The following is a 21,147-nucleotide window of genomic DNA, read 5'->3' on the forward strand; positions in this document are numbered from 1 at the left end:
ATTACTATTATTATCATTCAAGCATTGGCTATTATGCAAAATAGTATTATAAATAATATTAAAGAGAAAATATTGCAATTAGACGGAATCACTCTTAGACAGTTAGAGGGTCTTAAATACACAGCAGAAAGCAGTAACTGGGAAATGATGGCAGAACTCACCTGTCTAATTTTCAAGTTGGTTTCACCATCTAAGTTGGATGTCTCGATGTAGCACATGGCCTGGGGCTCACTGTTATTCGTAATTGAGAAACACAAAGATTCAGTTGGGGAAGGAAAGGAAGGCACCAACTGCCATTGATCTTAGAGCTCAGACTCACCAAAGCCATTTGTTCTAGACAAAGCTCTGGTCACCTAGCTTCTTGGTGATTCTCATTCTAACAGCGAGACAATAGGAGGCAGAGCTACTCATGCACGACACTCATGGATCAGCCTTCCAGCCAGGAGAACCCCAAAAGCTACTTCCTGACAACACTCGGTGATGAGCTTCAAGATCACATAATGAGGAGCCACACTACGTAAACTGCTTATCCATATAGAAACAACACAGACTGTTCCGAAGTCTAACGGAGGTTTGTGTCCAGACTTATCTCTAGCTCAGAATGTCCAGTCAGGCTTCATGCTCATAGCCCACATGTAAATTGGTTATGCAAAATGGTTGATTAAAAACTTCCAGGCTGTTCCTTCCGCAAGCTTGTACTTACTATCCTTTAGCTCTGATGACAAGATCACACAGACCATGTACTATTAAGGCCGCTTTTAAAGGATGTATTTTTACAAAGAAAGTGACATTATGCTTTATATTTTCTGGTCTATTAAGAAAAAAACTCGAGCCGGGCGGTGGTGGCACACGCCTTTAATCCCAGCATTCGGGAGGCAGAGGCAGGCGGATCTCTGTGAGTTCGAGACCAGCCTGGTCTACAGAGCTAGTTCCAGGACAGGCTCCAAAACCACAGAGAAACCCTGTCTCGAAAAACCAAAAAAAAAAAAAAAAAAAAAGTTTTTGAGGGATGTGTGTGTGTGTGTGTGTGTGTGTGTGCGTGCATGCATGTTCATGTGTGGTCAGGTACATATGTGTGGGAAAGGGCACGGATGTGGAGGCCAGAGTATAAGCTCAGCTATCACTCCTCAGGTGCTGTCCACGTATTTTTGAGACAGGGTCTCTCATTGGCCTCAAACCTGCTGAGTAGACCAGGTTAGCTGGTCAGTGAGCTCAGGGGATGGATCTGCCTGTGTCTGTCTCCTTGGCTGTGAGCTTGCGAGTGTACCATCACACCTGGGCGCTTTCATGTAGGCTCTCAGCGACTGAACTCGGGTCCTCAGGCTTACGAGCAGGCACTTTATAGACTGGGCTATCAGCGCAGCCTGACTGAGATGTCTGAAGCAGAAAAATATTAAACCTAAAGGCAGTCCACCTGGCTATACCGCCTCGTGTCCTGACGCTAACGTTAGGCAGTCCACCTGGCTATACCGCCTCGTGTCCTGACGCTAACGTTAGGCAGTCCACCTGGCTATACCGCCTCGTGTCTTGAGGCTGTCACATGGGAGCGCTGGAAGCGGATTCTGTATGTGGTGACTGTGTTCTCCCGTTTTGTCAGAGCATCTTACTTTATTTGCTCGGCTGCTGCAGACATGTGAGTGTGGCCAGACCGTAAATTTAATCCTCAACTCTATAGAAAAACATTCTGAACATAACCCAAGAAGCATTCTTAAGTTAAACCAATCTCATTAACACTTGGCTATATAATAAGCCTAGTGTGTTATCTGATAAATGACTATTAATATAAAAGAAATGTACAAGTCACAAATATTGGAATTTTTTAATCAACTTCCAATTTGTACATGTGCAAAACAAACTGCCCTAAGTGCTGGAAATGGGCATTTAGCCTAACTATGCCACCCTGAAATTAAGAAAAGTTACTTAAAGACATAGACATCAATCAAGTTTTATAAGTAACTTCCCACCTTCTCCAATTTTTTTCTATGAGCTTTTCTTTCATATAGGCTGCTATTTCCCAAGCAGAGAAATCTTTCCATATTTGTATTTCAAATTATTCTAAAAAATATTTTTAACTCATGGTCAAAATAGTTATTCTCACTCTGGCAACTGTCCAACTTTCTAATTTTCTCATATCCATTTGAAACATAAATGGTTTCTTAGACCGTGAAACACATTTCCCTGCTAACAAAGAAGAATGGCGACAAACAAAACACTAACTGAACTGTCGGTTCTCTTTCTAGGCAATAAAACTTATTAAAATGCTACTAATAAATATACTTATCTAAAACCAGTCTTATAGTAAAAAGAACAACATTCTAACACTGCTCTCCATACAAAACACCTTGTGTAGAGCTTTAAATGACTAAGAAATTAGGATGTTTAAATGCTCACTTCTACTTAACGTGAAGCCAATTAAATTACCCCAATTTGGAACATTCCTAATGATGATTTAAGACAGTTATGACTGCAGGGCTGTGAAGAAGCAGAAGAGTCAGAAATCATGCTAGTTCATAAATACTTCAGCAAGTCAGGATAACATCCAAGACACAGTCAGACAGCAAAGCAAGCTTTTTGATTAGTAAGTGGAAAAAAACGAAACAAGATGCAGACCACGGCACAGACACCGGGGGACGGCTGACATGGACCACAGCAATGTGCGCTTGCTCACAAGTTACAAGTGGGATAAAGACCGGTCCCCAAGCATGCAGCACGAAAACGTACGACATCCAGCCTTGTGCAGGGGTCCTCTATAAACCCTATACAGGCCCAAATTTTAGTCGCAGTCACTGCAGAAATTCCACAGAACTTGAGGAAAATTTTGAAATAGGAGAATAAGAAAACATGCTTAAAATGTAGTCAGCTTTCAGTGGTTGTTTGAGGAAAAGCTGAACACCGTACAAGAACAATATGCTGGAGAGTTAGCGGCAAAAGTCGAGGCATATTGTTAAAACATAAAAGTTGAGGCACATTGTTAATACACATGTGACTGGTGCAAAGGAAATCAACGTCTCTTGGCCTCCTATTGGTAATACCAGTAGCCCGTCTGCCCAGCCGAGGGACAAACGGCATCCAGCATGGTAATCACAAAGTGCCTTTAAAACGCCTCTGATGCCCGTCGTCCAGCAATAGGCGTGCTTGGTGCTTTTAAGGAAGCGACCGAGCTCAACTGCGTTTGGGCGCCATGGTTGCTTGGTTTAGGTGAGGACCCGCGTACACGCCCTGTGTGGCTCTGCGGTTCTGACCTGGAGGACAGACTGATGAGGTCTGCTGGGAGGTGCTCCCCATTGGCCACTCTCACTATCTCCCCCACTGCCACCTACACGTCCCAGTTTAAAATAATTAAAATGGGAGGGAAAAAAAGACAAACAACAGAGAAAATAAAAAACCAAACAAATGGACAAAAGAGACAGAAGGTTTGAAATTATTATAGAAAAGAATTCATGTTAATAAAAATGTCTAATGCCGATTTTTTTCAAAACTTATTTTGATCAGGCCTGAAGGGAAATGAAAGTATTTTGCACCCAAAGGATACTTATTTGATTTTTTAAGCCCAATTTTCAATTTCTAATGTGAAAAATTAATATTATAGCTTATAAATGAGTATTTATCAAATTAAATAAAAACATTTTATAGAATTATTTTATCATACAGATTTTTTTTGTAAAAATCTTTAATTTGCTGCCAACACTATGCTTACTCCTATCAAATAAGCAAAGAAAAAATTTAAAACTATGTGTTAGCTATCTGAAAAAACAAGTATACTACATTAAGCTCCCTCTCATATACTGCAAAAGTAATAAACTCTGTTCTGATTCCAAAATGTTTTCAAAGTTGATTGTGTCCCTACCATATTAACTTTACTGGAAAGCTGCACAGGTGTCTGTCTTAGGCAGTCAGGGGCATGACTGAACCATTTGGAGTTATTTAATAATTGATAAAGTATAAGTAACATATTGTGCTTTACAGAGTATAGGAGGGTAAGCCCTTGTGTCCAGAGAAATGTTTGATTCAAGGACATGAATTAAATAAAGTCTTGGTCGCTGTGTGCCATGCTTTTGTCACATAGTGGTATCTGTGGCCACGCGCTAAAATTTCAATTTGCTCATTTCAAGTGAAAAGTCAGTGAAACACAGAACTGTCAATGAAATTCTAACCTAATTCCCAGCCACCTAAGCTCTCACGTAACCTAGCCAATCAAGTCCATGAGCAAACAGTTCCATTTCTGAAATGCTCCCTAATGAAGTTCTGAGCAGTCGCTGAGAACAGAAAGTCTGACTTAAGGACAGTTCTCTGTGCTACACAAAGATGCTTGTTACAAACTCGAGAAATAAAACTGCCCTGACTTACTTCAACCCCTGAATACCTGTTTCTATAAATAGCCAAGGAGCTACTAGCTTCCTGATTATGATTTACTAACTTGTCAATTATAAATATCCAATCATTTTAAACCATGACCTGATTAAATAGATTTTGAAAAAAGGACACTGTCCATATTTTTATGTGGATTTTACAAATCAAACTGTCCAAGGAAATGATGATAAACAACCTCAAGAATAGTAAAAAACATTTCTTCTGTATTTATTTTTGGACTAGTTTTAAGGTTTTAAATCCTAAATTTACATAAGGACTAGTATGATAGTTTTTAATCCTAAAGCCATATGTTCTGAATACTGATTCACAACTATCTTAAACATGAATACAACAAAAATTATCTAAAATCAGTAACAGAAAAGATCAAAAGAAAGAATAAAGTACTCTTTTTTTTTTTTTTGGCTAGAAAACATATTATTTAGTAAGGTACAATGACAAAAAGAAATAAACCACTCATCGGTTCTCTTGTACCATTTCACCATAAGGAATAGGAAAGTTTGCAAGGGAGATGGTTATTGCACCATAAAGGATGAATGAGGACTGAAAGAGAAAAATCAGCAGAGCCCAGTCTATGAACGGCATAAAGTCAATGACAGGGAATCTTAAGCCGAGTTAGTGGTCCACACACACCACAAGGATCTGGATGTAGCCAGAGGAGATTGAGAGGAGATTCTCAAGCTTGGGCTAGGTAGTACCCGATACTTGTTCTGTATGGCAAACATAAAGCCAATCCATTTTTTAAACACTTAAAAATCTCGAGAGGTTTGCAATTCTTCGTTTATTCTTTATTTCCTTGGAGAAACCACAAGGTCAATGCAGGGTAGAGAAACCATCCTCTACCCTGTTTGAGCATCAGTAGGTGTCTCTACCTTGATGAGAGAAGGACAATGTCAGCAGGTATATACTCTTTGCCTTTTATTATAACTATATCTCCAACATTTACCTGAAAGAAAACTGGGAATTGGTTAATTATCTGCATGGAAAGATAGCAAAAAAAAATATACAACCCATTGTATTAATACACAGAATAAAAAAAAACCATTCTAATCTTCACAAAAATGGCATAAAATTATTTAGGGGTAAATGTATATTTGTTTTTAATCTATTACTTATCTTAATAAAATTTATTGAACAATTATAACTACTTGGTTGACATCTCAACTTCTTAAATGTTCTTGCTTTGACATATTGTGATGTTTATCTTGAATTCATCCCTGAACCAAACTTTGGGAATGCAATTATCTAGTTATAACTACTAAATAACTTCATCTCTTTTTAGTTGGGTGGCTTCTGGGTGACAATCTAAATTCTGTCTTTTTATATCATAATATGGAATATGCATGTTAAATTTGGCTCTGACCTCAAGAATGACTAACAAAGCTATCATCACGGGTAACCCGTCAGTGATTGTCTTTGTCTATTAAGAATTTAAAACTGTGGCTGGGCGGTGGTGGTGTATGCCTTTAATCTCAGCACTCGGAAGGCAGAGGCAGGTGGATCTCTGTGAGTTTGAGGTCAGACTGGTCTAAAGAGCTAGTTCCAAGACAGGCTCCAAAGCTACAGAGAAACCCTGTCTCGAAAAACAAAAAATTTAAAAATGAGTTGGGCAGTGGTGGCACACACTTTTAATCCTAGCACTTGGCAGACAGAGTGGATCTCTTTGAGTCTAAAGTCAGCCTCGTCTACAGGGCTAGTTCTAGGACAGGCTCCAAAGATAAGAAACCCTGTCTCAAAAAACAAACAAAACAAAACAAAATAAATTAAAAATGATAGTTGCAATAATCCATATAGACTAGCATAACCTCAAAATAATGATCACCATTAGGAAAATGTGAAGGTTAATTTTAAAAGGGAGCAGAAGAGAGCTATTACTGGACTGTATATTCCCTGAGCAAGAAGTTTAGGAAAGAAGAAAAAAAAACCTGATATATTATTTTTCAAAAGTGTGCCTTTCTGTTAACTATACCGATAATCTAAATTCAATCCATTGTATCTGATTCTACCCCATCTGTCTTCTCTATGAAATGCTATAAGCACCAGATGAGCCCATGAAGGCAAGTTCCTCCTGAAAGTTTTTAGCGGTATTGTTTCCGACTTTATTCTTCTGCAACAGAGCTGATTAGCTCAGAAATACAACACCCTGAAGACATTTTTCTCCTTATTACTTTAATATCAAAGACCAGAAAGCAGAGAGATGTGAATGTTCTCATCTCTGGAAGAGGAGATGTCAGTTCCCAGTCTAGCCACTGACTTAAAAAAAAAAATCAACAAAAATGGAATTAGTTTCTTATTGAGAAGAGACCCTATTCCTTCACGGTCAGAAGGTGAGAAGGGAGAATCAAGTGCGTGGACTTTAATGGGGTGTAAATGAATTGGCGGCAGGCAACACTTTTGCTGTCCCAGCCAAACACTCTGCTGTGAGATATGCAGTGGTCTCCAAAAGGCCATCTGATGAGTCACCACGGCTATCCACTGTGGATGACTGGGGGATCCAAGTTCTGGAACTAAGAACTGACCTGTCATTATTGCTTACCTTTAAGGCCTAACAAGAATGGACACCTGGGTAGCACTTGCCAAATTACAACTCCACCCACTAAATGCCGAGGCAGAGGTCTAGCAAGCAGATCTACCCCCAAAGCCAAGGACTGACTCCTGCTTCATTAGAAAATGATGTTTAGTTTGTATGACTACTTTTCTGAAAATAATAGTAATAAATAAATGGGGTGATTTCACTACATGAATTTAACTAAAACATGCAAATGTAAAATATCAGAACTTGATTTTTTTTTTACTTGGACAGTAGATGATTAAAAACAAAATTTACAAAACAAAATAAATAAAATCTATGAAAGGAGTGCTCAAAATATACTGTGAAACAGGAATGTTCTGGTCAGTACTTTCCAAAATAGCCTTCCTGGACGAGTACAGAGATGCTCAGTTTGCACAGAGCTAAGGGGAGACTCACAGATCTTTACATTAACTACTAAACAGCCTCCATACCAGTGGAGTTGCTGACGGCTGCCTGTAACAGTACACAGTTACGTCGATCAAGTGAACCTCTAAGCACTTCTTTCGCGACAAAATAAAAATGAATGCATACCTTTTCCCAGTGAACAATTTCCCAAGCACCATTTCTCAAAACTGCAAAGAGAAGACATGACAGGTTAAAGAACACTCCTTTACTACCAGACGCAAGCCTCTGTCTAATGGAATGGTTACTCGAAATGAATGGCTTCGAGTGAAATGACGAGCAGCAATATGACACCTTTAAGAACCAGCAGGATCACACAAGGAAATAAAAACTTCCAATGTCTATGTCAGCCCCCACAGTGACTCGCCTCTCACTCAAGGCAGCTTTGTTTGAGAGGCTATATGCCTCCTCCAAGAAGACACAGGGAAACGTCAGGAGTAAGTTGGGGTGGGGGTGGGGAGAAAAAAAAAACTACAAAAAATTATATAAAAGGGAAGCAACTGGCCTTCGTCCATTTCCTATTGACAACCATTATCCTCAGGTTGTGCTGGTCTACATGGATTACTGTAACTATCAACTTTTAAACTTGAATACACAAAGACAATACAACAGGGACATCTTAGATTTCTAATTAGTAAGACTTTAATACAAGGAAGCAACCGAACAAAATACGTATCACTAGGTCCATAATAATGTAAAAACATTTCATGTTTGGCTTACTAGAAAAAGTGAAGCAAACTATTCTAAAATTATGAGGAAAGAGTGGTTATTGTAAACGGGCTTACTGCTGCAGGGTACAGCACACTTACTCAGTATCTCTAAGCCCACCCACTCTAGGTGTGTGATGTGACGCTGAGCACACTATGCATACCAAAACCTGAAAACAGTGCAAGGCAGTAACGGGAGGTAGCAACACTGCACCAAGGAGTTAAAGAAAAAAAAATCATGGTCCATTGATAAATGACACAGACATTAAAGCCTTGAGGGCAAAGCCCAGGTTTGCTTTAATTAGAAAGAGCATAGCACGTCCACAATGGGAAATTACAATATGAACAATTTCTAGTTGCTGCAGAATAATCCTTCTGTACACTGTGAATATGTATTACTCTCATTGGTTAATAAAAGTTGACAGGCTAGAGGCTGGGCAGGAAGTTGGGTGGGAAAGCCGAACTGAGAATGATGGGCAGAAGGAGGGCGGAGTCAGGAGAGAAATGATACAGCCACACGGGAAACAAGACCTGCTAGAGGCAGCTAAAGCCACGAGCCATATGGAAATACACTGATAGATAGGAATGGGTTAATTTAAATGTAAGAGTTAGTTAGTAACAGGCCTGAGCTACTGATTGAACATTTATAAATAATATTAAGTCTCTGTGTGGTAATTTGGAAGCGGCTACTGGGATGGGGAGCCGATAGTTCAGACAGGAAAACTACTGCCTACATTCAGAAAAAAAAAAAAAAAAACTATACGGTATTCAGTTCCTTTGGATGTTAGAAGAGACAGAGAGGAACCTTCTAGAAAAAGTCACGAAAACAAGCACAAAGCATTAAATAGCAAACCCAATATTAATTTCACATCATGTTTTAAAACCGGTATTGTAATAATATGCACTATTTTAATCTAGATAAAAATTCTTATGTTTCCAAATTCTCTTAAATCAGAGCTCATGTCTCACTTAGCTCCTTATTTCTAATGTTCTGCACCATTTCTGTCACTGAGACATCCAGATGCTGACAGAAAAACAAATGCAAGAATAAACACTTGCAAGACATTTTGGTGAGCTGATAACTTTATTAAATTCAGTTTCAACTCTACACGCCCAGGATTCTATCTAGTCTGTAAAACTCTAAGGCGAGTAGAGAACACACAAACTGACTCCACAAGGGAGGCTGCTCTTTGCAGTGTTCACACCGTCCCAGGAGTCAGAGGACACATCTCACAGGAAAGCCTGGGCTTAGGCTGTGTCTCCTGATGCTTCCTAGTGTCTTTCTCAGAATAGATTGTCACCATGAATCAAAATTAAAGGGGCAAACATGCTGCCTGTTGCTCTTGTCTCTCTTGTCTCCCTAAGCAGCCCCTACACAAGCATAACACACTCACACACACGCACACACACAAAATAAATCTTTAAAAAGTCTTGTTTTTATAATATTATTTTTCCTCATCTCAAACAGACTTATATATGGATGCACATGTGTATGTAGTGTGCCAATGTGTGTACTTGTGTGTGTGGGGGTGCACATGCACTTGTATGTATATGGAGGCAACATGCTGACGTCAGGTATTTCCCCCAATTGTTCCTCAGCTTGTCTTTTTGAGACGAGCTCTATCACCCAACCAGATGCTTTCTGGTTGGATAGACTGCCTGACCAGTGAACTCCGGGGATCTGCCTGTCTCTGCCTGCCCCACGTTAAGGTTATTGTCAGTCATGACTATAACTGATATTTTGTTGTTCTGTTAAATAGACATGGGGATCTGAGTTCAGGTCGTCATGCTCGTATGACAGAAATCTTACCGACAGAGCTCATCTCTATGACACAGCTACTGCTGACTTCCCATCTTCACTTCTTGCCATTCCCTTCACACCCTCCCTGTGCTTTCTGTGGTCAAAGCACCCTGCTCTTTCTGGGCTCCTTTGTGCATGGTTCTGTGATCAGAACACTCCTCCATCCCGGCTTTTGTGCAATGTTCTCAGGTAACTTTTGCGGATACTCGGCCCTTTATCACTATCCCAAGACTAAATAATCTTCACTTCCTCCAGAATACAGATCCCAGTCTTACTTATATGTGTAGCTGGGGAGGGGCTGTTTCCTCCCCAAATTGTAAGATCCATAAGAGTGGCAACCACCCCTATTCAGCTCATTCTAGTATGTCCAGGGTTACAACACTGCCTCACAAAAGTACCTGGTGAGTACCTGCTGGATGGAATGCCGGGTTCACTGGTGTCCCCTAGTGACCATAAGAAGTCAGAAGAGTAGTTACACAGATGTATTGATGATACAACCCTACTCCCTAGCAAATGGCATAATAAAATATACAGTTGTAGAGGAAACTACTTTAGTTGTTTCTCAAAAAGTCAAACACATAATTGCCACAAGACCCTGAAATCCCTCCCACTCCTGGTGTGTACCTCCGAGAGAAGAGAAAGGCTGTTTCACATGTAGCTTGTGCATGAGTTCTCTGCAGCATGACTTACATGAACCCCCAAGTGGAAATCACCTAGATGAGCATCAACTGCTGTTCAGATGAGCACATGTGGACTGGCCTGGTGTGGGAGGTCCTTCTGAATATGTGTTGCTTTTATTGGTTAATAAATAAAGAATCTGTCTGGGGCCTGGCAGGGCAGAATAGAGGCAGGTGGGGAAAACTAAACTGAATGCTGGGAGAAAGAAGGTAGAGTCAGAAGACGCCATGTAGCCTCCGCTGGGGACGAGGTGAAGGGAAACTTGCCAGTAAGTCACAGCCACATGACAATACACAGATTAATAGAAATGGGTTAAATTAAGATATAAGAGTAAGCCAGTAATATGCTTAAGCTATTGGTCAAACAGTATTCCAAATAATATAGTTTCTGTGTAATTATTTCAGGAATCTGGGTGACCGGGAAACAAACAAGTGGCCTGCCATTTAATAGTATGCTCCGTGTCACAAAAAGGAGTAAAGAGCTAAAAGGATGACATGGATGAACCCTGAAGATACACCAAGTGAAAGATGGCAGATAAAACCAGGCCACAGATTGTATGATCACACTTATATAAAGTACTAGAATAGACAAATCCATGGAGACAGAATGCAGATTAGTGGTCGCCAGGCTCAAAGAATGGGACAGCAGGGGCTGGCTACTTACATGTGTGGGTTTCTTTATGGGGTTCTGAAAACGTGCTGGAACTGGGTGGTGTGGTGGGTGCACAGTCTCCCCAAATCAGCTGAGGCCCCAAGGTTGCCCACTTTAAGATGGGGAATATTTTGGCAGGCGAGTAATAACTGAACAAAAATAGCCACACAAATATGCAATGAGCTATTGAGACATTTGCTTAAAATAGATGTCTCGGTTTTGTAAGTTGCTCAAAAGATTCCCGTGGCAAGCATTCGAAAGCGTTATGTAAAAAAGATGAAGTAACATACTCGTCAGCTTGGGGGCCACCCCTCCAGTTCTGACATCTAAGCCAGGGTGTTAGAACTGATGCCGTATTAGCAGGGGTTTGCTACGTCACATGTAAAAACAGCTCTGGCCCACTCTTCTGGTTGCAGCCCATACAGCAAGAGTCCAAGCAGGCTTTTAGAGTGGTCTTCCAGGTCCATGTCCTGTCTCCTGCCCTGAGCCCACTCACTTCCTTCCCACCTTGCTTTAATCACTGCTTTCTCCAATTGATCTCTCTGGGATCCCTGCCTCCACCCAGTGGTACATTCTCTCCACATAAGTGCTTCCTGTGGGTTTAATGTTGAAGAGGTAGCTGGACTACTGAAAAAATTTACACACCTAGGAACACTTTAAATACAGTGCTAGCCAATGGCATGTTATCCTCTGTCTCTCTGGTATTATTATTATTATTATTATATTAACTTGTATGTGCTTGTACAACTACGCTGTGGCACTTGTGTGGGGGTCAGAGGACAACTTATGAGAGTTGGCTCTCTTACTCCACCATGCAGGGCCTGGGTACTGAACTCAGATACTCAGGATTAGTGGCAAGCACTTTAACCACTGAACCATCCCCCCTTTTTTTATTTTGGAGGCAGAGTCTCACTATACAATCTGAACCTGCTATTTATTCCAGAGTCTGCAGCGGCCTGGATTGATCAATGCTTATATTACCAATAAGTCCTCACTAAACGGTATGTTCAGAAGTTACAGCCGGAGCCTGTCTTTGACACTTGTTTTGTGGGTCTGCAGAACTAGTAGACGAGGCTGACAGGAATGTTCCACCACCCTTTCCCCCGTGTCTTCTGCCCCTGAAATACAAGGGGTGGAAATAAAGGAAACACGGCCTGGCGCTGCATAGGTTTTCAGCTCTGAGAATAGTACAGAATATGGTGAAGTTAAAAAAAAAAAATCAGCCACAACATGAAAGTATTTGAGTGAATCAAGGCTTGACCACCAGCCAAGGACACCTTCCTCTCACAGTTCTCTGCTGTCTCTCTTTGGGAACTGGTTCCTACCATCTAACCCTTAGAACAATTAAAGTAAGTCCCATCGCATGCAGTGTGCTGGCAAGGGAACCAGGAACCTAGCTATTTTTCGTCTGTAGCCTCTTCTACTTCCATTCCAACTTCTTCTAAGAAAGCTGTGGGGTCCTTGGCTGAGACTCTGCTTAGTTTGGTTGGCCCAAAGGTAACAGCCCTCCTATTCTGCCGGCCTTAGAGATGATTAACGCTGCTGGAAAAGGAGCGGGAGCCTCCTGAGGGAGGGAGGAATCTTGAATGGCTGCGAGGTGCTTTGACAGCTCATTCTGTCTCCCCCACCTCGCCTTGGTGCCATCCAATCACACCTGCTACAGTTTCCATACAATCTAATGAGTGTGACAGTGTGCACTGGAGGGCTCCGACACCAAACAAACACCCCAGAGGAGCCTGCCTGTACCCAGCAGTATACCGGCACCTGTACCCAGCAGTATACCGGCACCTGTACCCAGCAGTATACTGGCAGGCCACTTTGTTGCAATGGCTTTGTCTGTGAATGGCACACGTTCTGTTAGAGTTCTTGGGCCGCTCCTCCCCAAAGGCCTGGAAAAGGCTATGGGAGACAGACAAAAGGCATTGCAAGCTAGCTCACTGCATGCTCATGGCTTCCAGGAAAGAGGATATCATCCCAGCTCCCCAATTAAAGAGATTTGTCACTAGGGATGTCTTTGAAAGTCACTGGCTACCTATCAGTCACTTCTAAGGTGGGGAGAAAAAGGCATATCTTTCTAAATGGTACCACATAGAGTGGAGTAGAAAACACACATGCACACACACACGAGGGGGGGGGGAGAGATAAGTGTGTTTGATTTCCTTTCCAGAAGTAAGCCTTTGAGAGAGATCTTAGGTTATGGTAAAGGTCAAGTGTGCAGGCGAGACTCTAGACTTCTGTAAAGAATCCAGTACACTCCTACTGAAGCACCATGCACTCACCGAATACTCTACTGTAACGACAGTTTGAAGGCAGAAGCATCAGTGTGGCCCAGAATGACATTACACATAAATAGTTTGTGTAAACTTGCCTACAAAGGCCAAATTCAATCACTGTGTGTGTGGTCAAAACACTTTCTTCTACTGACAGGAAGGACAGAGGGAACCTCCTCAGCTGATGCCTTTTGAATAGGTTGTTCATGCTGGCATCAAGGGGCCTGGGAACATTTCTATAACCTCAATTATAACATTTTAAAGTGACCCTTGAAATGTGTCCTCTTGCCAGTATCCCCAGCAGCTCTGAAAACTTCTTGAAAGAGGAATTCTGAGATCCCGTGCCAGGTGTCCAGGAACCCTAGCCATCAGCATCTAAGGAGCCCTCTGAGGGACTCGGAGCCATGATCAGATCTGAGACACCTTAAAGGCAAATGTGCAGAGAAGTGATGGGACAGGAGCCCAGGGACAGCAGTGTATGCTCAACAGCCCACTCACCTTTTCCTTCCCTTCATTGAGAAATTTCTTACAAGAAACATCTCCTCGCTGTGCCTCACCAATCAATCACATCTCTTAGTTCCTTGGCTTTGGCTTTCAAAGATCCTCAACTGTTGTCCAGTTACAAACGGGAAAGAGATTTAGCTCAGAGCTATGAAGCCCTGCTGCTTCTGAAATGCTGGGTGGGGTGGCTGTCGGGAAGTTGGCACTAAAAGTTGGCAGGGTTTCCTCTCCCACCTCACCATTACTGTTTCCCATGTCCTCTTAGCTGCCACCCTTGCTCCAATCCACAGTCAATACAAACAAGGCCATTTTGAATCTTGCCCTGCCCTCTACAGCTGTCAGCTTCATACTGGCAATCTAGTTACACTCTACAACCATGTCTTCCTCTTTCTTACCAGGGTCTCCAAAAGCCTCTTAAGCATGACCCCAACTTGCCCTTCCATGCTCTTTCTTGTTGCTCCCCCAACATGCATCTCTGCTATTGTCAAAAGGGACCATTTGCTGTTTCCAGACGGATATCTCCCATCTGCCCACATCCCACAGAGCTGCCCACAGTAGCCCTTCAGCCACAGGCAGTCCTAGGCTCTCTGTTTCGTGCTCTAACACCCACCCACCCACCCACCCACTGGGAACCTCCCGAATGCCATTTAGAGTTCTGCTTCTCTCATTTGGTCCTCGGTGCCCGGGCTGGCTCGCACATCCATCTGCTTTTCATCTTCTCTACCTTACCACAACGTCCCATGAGGCGGGCAAGGGGACTGTGCTTGTATTTCTGCATAGGTCTCAGCACAGGGGAGGAGCTCGACACAGACTGACTAGAGGGGAATAGCAAACATCCTTTATTTGAAACACACCTGCTTTTCTCAGGAACTCTGGTCATGCAATTCATCTGGGCTTATCTAACACAGGTGGGAGGAAGTACCTACAGTGTAACGCTGTGTTTAAAAGAAAGAAAGAAAAAAAGACAAGGAGAGAGCGGTCTGTCCATACAGGAAGGGAAGCAGCAACTCTGAAATCAGACCCCTCACGATTAAACCATGCTCATAAATTTCCTCAGTGGATTTTGCTTCTCTGTGTTACATTTTTGATTTATGGGAGATGTGAAACACAACCCAGGCTGTGCTACCCCACAAATAAATACTGCCTTCCTACCCAGAGTTATTATAGTGGAGGGCTCCAGTGGGCTCAATTTACACACGCCTAGGACATGCAAATGATTCGGAGACATTACTAGTCTTCGAGATGTCTGAATTTATTCAGGTGATCCACATGCATGACTTTCAGCTGCAGGAAACTATACCATCTAAAAAGCTGCACACAGGTCAGCTGATGTTCACATGGCAAGGGGCATGTTCATATGTGGGGAGCCCGCCCTGAGACAGAAGGCACTGCTCTGCATTTCCATGGGCCAGTGGATTGGTGCTATTTTAAGTCCTTTGTCAGCTCTGATGAGAACTGAAGCAGATGGACTCTGTCCTGTTAGTGGGTCACTTCAGACTGAATTACCCAAACAGCACCTCAATGCTTTTTCCACAGAAGACTTTAAAAGTCACGTGGTTTCCAGGGGGCGGTCAGCAACTACTAACTGTGCACACCACAGGGTCTTGCTTGCGCCCTGTGCCCTGACAATACTACCTCCCTTCCACACCAGAAGAGACAGTACAGCACTGAGGAGGAAATTCGGGGGGAGAGGGGGGCAGTTAGTTTGTGGTGTGTCCAGTATGTCTAGATGAGAGGGGCTGGAGAGATGGCTCATCAGTTTAGGGCACTTGTTGCCCTGCCAAAGGACCTGGGTTAGTGGTCTATCATCATCCTAACTTCAGTTCCAGGGGAATCAAATACCCTCTCCTGACCTCCACAGGCACCAGGCACACACATGGCGCACATACATACAAACAGGCAAAGCATGCATACACATAAAATAAATCTTTAAAAAGCCAGTGTGCCTAGGTTACGAGGATTTAATATTGCCTTCTCTACAGAGTCTAATTGCAGAGAAAGTTCATTAACGAAGGCTTACTTTTCACAACACACCTGCTATGATAGTAAGAGAAGGTAGCATGAAAACTAACTCCAGTAACGTTGGCTTTCATCCAACCACAGAACAAGCCAGGGGTTCAGCAGGTGGCTCTGCTTCCCAAACCACACTTGCTGGACATGGGCAGAGCATCCTTCAGGGAGTATGTCCAAACCTGAGGTTTTAAACAGCACTTCTATTCACCGCCACGTATAAAGTATCCTGACTACCTTAGTCTGTACCCAAGCTCCATCTTCTCTCAGCCCTCCATGCCATGATTTTACATAAGACGCCATTTTACACAAAATTCCCATCGCATTCCACAGAAAGCGGAAGAAGGGTTTTACAATTTAAAGAGAGCATTGGCAGAACCACCACAATAAATCCACATGGGGATTGGAGACAATGTAGATATTACAGTAACAATGCCAAGTGTAAAGTCCACAGAGGTAAGCTTGGCACAAACAACCCCGTTCAGGGATGACAGGGAGAGAATCTTGTATGTGTGTGCGCATGTGTGTGCATGTGCACAGGAAAAACTGAGGTTGGAAGAAGAAATCAGAGGAACTAGAGGTGAATTTAGATGCAAGGAAAACCGAGGCCCTCAAGTATGACCTTGCGCTGAGCTCTGAATAATGAAAGTGAGAAATGGATACTGTATCCATTTACGGGAGGTAAAGCTAGGGCAACAGTGATGCTAAAATGACTGACAGTGAAGGTAAGGAAGTGTGAGCATTCCCATCATGCTAAGATTTGATCCATGCCTGCAAAGCAGTCCAGAACACAGTGATATACATATACATATATGTATATATAGTATGTGTACACATATATTGCTTCATCTTGTTCGCACTTTAGATCACAAATTCTCAAGAGAGTTCCTTGCACGCCCAGTCTCTCCTTTTGTTAGCTATAGCCAACAAAGACACACACACAAACACTGCTCATTCATGCACCCACATGTACACATGCCCATATGTGCACATACACACATGGACACGGACACCACTAATGCATGAACACACATGTATGCCTGTGTGTATGCATGTGTATGCATACACGGACACCACTCATGCATAAACACACACACACATGTATGCACACACGTGTGATGGAGGAAGGTCATTGGTTAAATAATAAAGAAACTGCTTGGCCCTCATAGGTTAGAACATAGGTGGGTGGAGTAAACAGAACAGAATGCTGGGAGGAAGAGGAAGTGAGCTCAGACGCCATGCTCCCCTCTCCCGGGCAGATGCAGGGCAGCTCCTCTTAGAGGCAGATGCGATGAAGCAAGCCACCAGGTCGGACATGCTGAATCTTTCCCGGTAAGACTGGTGCTACACAGATTATTAGAGATGGGTTGATCGGGATATGAGAATTAGCCAGTAAGGGCTAGAGCTAATGGGCCAAGCAGTGTTTAAAAGAATACAGTTTGTGTGTTGTTATTTTGGGGCATAAGCTAGCCAGGTGACCCAGGAGCTGGGGCGGCAGGAACGCAGCCCACAGCTCCCCACTACACACGTGCCTGCATACAGACACACATAGAGGCAAGTACGTGCAGCATCTGCTAAGACAGGCCCCTGGGCTGGAAGCTCCTGGAAATCCAGAGATGAGCAAGTGATGGGCCTGTCCTCTGCAGTGTCCCTGTCAACTACATACAAACCATCACCACAGCAGCACACAGACACAAAGAAAAGCAGTCACCACTGTTTGGCAAGAATGGACCACAAAGCTCACCCAGATTCATGTGTACCTGCACTTGTTAGTATCAATGTATGCCCTGCCCCTTCTCTGCAACTAGGTTCCTGGAAAACAATAAATAACTTCCATTTGCCAGATCACTAAGCTATCTGCTTAACTAGCATATAGATCTCCAAGGCAAAAAGTAGCATTTCTCCAGAAATATTGAGGACAAAGCTTAAATGTAAAGCCTAGTTGTAAAACTCTGAGTTGGAGCCAAGCCCCGTAACTTAGCTGGTAAAAATGAGGTGATGGACAGGCACCCAACGATAGCCAAGTGGCTAAAAAATATTGGAAATAAATGATAATTTTTTTGTTTGTTTGTGAAGTCTCCAGGGATGCCGAGAGTGAGAGAGCGGAGCAGGCTTTCTTGTGTCTTGACCCAAAATACGAAAGAGCATTCCTTTGAGTGGGGATATCCGAGAGTGAGCCCTGGCATTAGGATCAGAGGCGTCCTCTCATGTATTATGTGGCCTTGGCAAACATTTAAAAAATCTAAGCTTAATACTTTAAATCTCTGTCAAAATTAATTACCTGTCATAAATATCTTCCTCCCCCTCCTACACACCAACCACTGCCTTGGTTCAGGAAAGTAAATCGAATTTCACTCTTGTCTAATGGCAACAGATGGCTCTCATATTAACTAATTTGAGTTATCTGACAGTAGACAGCATCCTGTTCAAACATTTTTGTTATCTCCCTTCATCTGCCAAACCAAGAGTACCAGTGCCCAAACTAGGCAGAGGTTAGCAGGAAGATGCCAATCACCCAGGAAACAACTTCAAGCATCAACCTTGTTTCTTGGATACAGGATTTCCAAGTATTCTGCTGACTAACCTGGTTTCTATAGCCAAGTCCTTCTATTTCATTGTATAAGTAAGGCTCATTTACACTTAGTGGGGAAGCCTTCCGGCACATGTGTCTGGTCTTCATTTCCAGATGGAGAGATAATCCTGCAACCCCATGCAGAGGATGGAAAAAACCCAAAAAGAACCCACAAAGCACGTTCCTTCCAAAGGGAGCATTTTGGAAAGTGGAGATATAAGAAATCAGCCTCCCTCTGGCACAATGTTTGCTGACTGAAAAATCATACCATGATGACAGCTGTCTTTCGAAGCTTGCAGAAGTCTCCAGCCAATCACTGAAGACTGGAGCGCTCTGCCAGGGAGAATTATGAGCTGGAAAATGGCTTGCATAGTTGTCCTCCAAAAGCTTCCACTAAGTATTCCAAACAACGTGACAACAAACGCAAGAGCTGCACCCTGTGGGAAATACTAGCACCCCAAACATCTAGATAGCTCCCTTGCATCCTTATGATTGCCTCTCTGCATGGAACTCCTGGAGCAGCTCCCAGTCCATCTCCCGTGATCCTTTCTGCTCTCCATCCTGACCCTACATGTTCAATCTGCTTCTGTTGTGATTCATAAGCCTTAGTCATAGCTGCTGGGAACGCACAAGGAAAGCTGGAATCTCCTCGGCCCGCATTTACCACCTCATAAAATTTGACCGGCCTATCTTGTAATCACATGGCTGCTTCCCTCTGCTATGAGTCGCCTTTGGACACCTGATGCTCTAATAATAGCTCAGTCCAGCGATCCAGCAGCCGTCCTTCTTCCTCAGGCTGTCTTCTCTTCCCCTTTCCCACTCAACCCACAGGCAGAACGTCACCCCTGTGTCTCTCTACTTATCCACAGTCCTCCCCAAATTCAAGACCTAGCTCAAGGAATTCCAGGACTTTCCTTTTTTTGGGGGGGGGGGGTGTTCTACAGGATCAGACAGGGAAAACACTATTTGCCACAAAGATCTAATGCATCATCGAGACCGCACAGTCCAATCGTTCACCTTCTACCCAAATCTCTAACTATGTACGTTACTTATCTAACACGTAGGCTGTAAGCTCTTCCAAGCTAAAATCCTTATTTGATCTTTTCTTACATCACAAAGGAATATTTCGGTAGATACTCCAAATATAGGCTAATTAATAATAAACACATCCTCCTCAAATATATAAAATACCTAGCAGGTGTGGCCCTTGATGGGAAGTGATGAGAAAGAGGAGCGCATTCCCATAGGGCACGACACTTTAATACAGTTCTTCATATTGTGGTATCCCACCACTGTGGAATACTTTCACTGCTATTCATAACAGTAATTTTGTCACTGTTACGAATGGTGATGGTATCTAATATTCAAGATATCCGATACACATCCTCCAAAGGGGTTGGGACCCACAGGTTGAGAACCTCTGCCATAGGGCCTTCTCATGGGAGCTGCCCTAAATACTGTGTGTGAAGACTAGGTGATACTAGAAGATACCCGATCCCTTCACCAGAGAACTGCGGAGAGAAAGGAGTCCCTCCGCAGAAGCACACTCAGGGATGGCGTAAGATGTCTGCTTGCCAGGTCTAGAGACTTTTTAAAAATCTGACAGACACAGTCTTCTTGGCTGTGTTGAAGGTCATTTTGGTTTGGTCTACATCAAAAAAGGCCGTGAAAACACTATGCACATTCAGAATCTGGTCTGGTTTTAACCACGGGCTTTATTTTGATGGCAAATTTCATCTGCCCGTGTGGAATAACTCAGTGGTTTTCAAACCAGTAACAAAATTTCAGATAATTTTCTATTATTTCTTTCTACAGTCAACACTGTCCACAAATAAAGTAAAAACATTTTATAGTTTTTAACACAGTGAAAAAACTGTAGTAGACCTTTTAAACAATATATTCAGAAGCATATAGCTAGGAAGCACCTGAGTATATTAAAAAGTGGCTTTCTCAAAAATATCACTCTAAGGTGATTTTAAGTGCCATGCTAATAATTGCTAATAAAGTAAGAAGGATAATCTGGGACAAAAGGTATTTTAATACAGCATAGTATTCTCAAACAAATCATATTTAAGTAGAGTTTGAGGATATGACGGTGAGCACACTTGGTAAACACAAGAAAAAAGTGAAGGACCTACCTTGTGTCTGTTTCTTGTTCACAGCATTATCAGCTTTGTGCCGTTTCTAAAGTTCAGAACAAAACAAAACAAAAACCTCAGTGAAAAAGTGAATGAGTTTGATAAAGTAAAATGGCACTCACAACCAACAAAGGTCATTTAACTTATGTTCTCCTGCTTTTTAGATTTCTGCACTCATTGACAGGGGTGTTGCTAGACCGTTCACAATGCTCCTCCCTGGGTGCACAGGCTTGGGGTCCTCAGAAAGTTCTTAAACAGCAAACAGGTAGAATAACATTTTAACGTTACTAGAGAAAACATGAAGCAAAAGCCTGATTTAGTCTATTGCTTAAATAACTCACGTAGAAGATGGCCCAAGAGAATTATCTATAATAACTGCCATTTAATAATGGGACTGAAGTATTTTCAGCTTTTTGTGAGACTCATTATCTGATTAAGCTGAGTACATCCTCCATAATTTGAAGATGTGCAGATGTC

At 42.5% G+C, this 21,147-nt stretch overlaps 1 protein-coding gene across 3 annotated transcripts in view; it reads right to left on the reverse strand.

The window, feature by feature from the left end:
• Atp8a1 (ATPase phospholipid transporting 8A1) overlaps positions 1 to 21,147 on the reverse strand; it is a 208,311-nt gene that overhangs the window by 146,539 nt on the left and 40,625 nt on the right. For 2 of the 3 annotated variants that reach the window (XM_057771256.1, XM_057771255.1), the window contains exons 5-8: positions 20,671 to 20,716; positions 7,472 to 7,512; positions 5,241 to 5,314; positions 162 to 231 (exon numbers count right to left, since the gene is read on the reverse strand). In XM_057771256.1, the coding sequence (XP_057627239.1) occupies positions 162 to 231; positions 5,241 to 5,314; positions 7,472 to 7,512; positions 20,671 to 20,716 (231 nt within the window). Of the gene's footprint in view, positions 1 to 161; positions 232 to 3,242; positions 3,317 to 5,240; positions 5,315 to 7,471; positions 7,513 to 20,670; positions 20,717 to 21,147 lie in introns of all 3 variants that reach the window. The other variant, XM_057771254.1, reaches the window with a different exon arrangement.

This window comes from Chionomys nivalis, chromosome 6 (genome assembly GCF_950005125.1).
Source record: "Chionomys nivalis chromosome 6, mChiNiv1.1, whole genome shotgun sequence".
Taxonomy (NCBI): Eukaryota; Metazoa; Chordata; class Mammalia; order Rodentia; family Cricetidae; genus Chionomys; species Chionomys nivalis.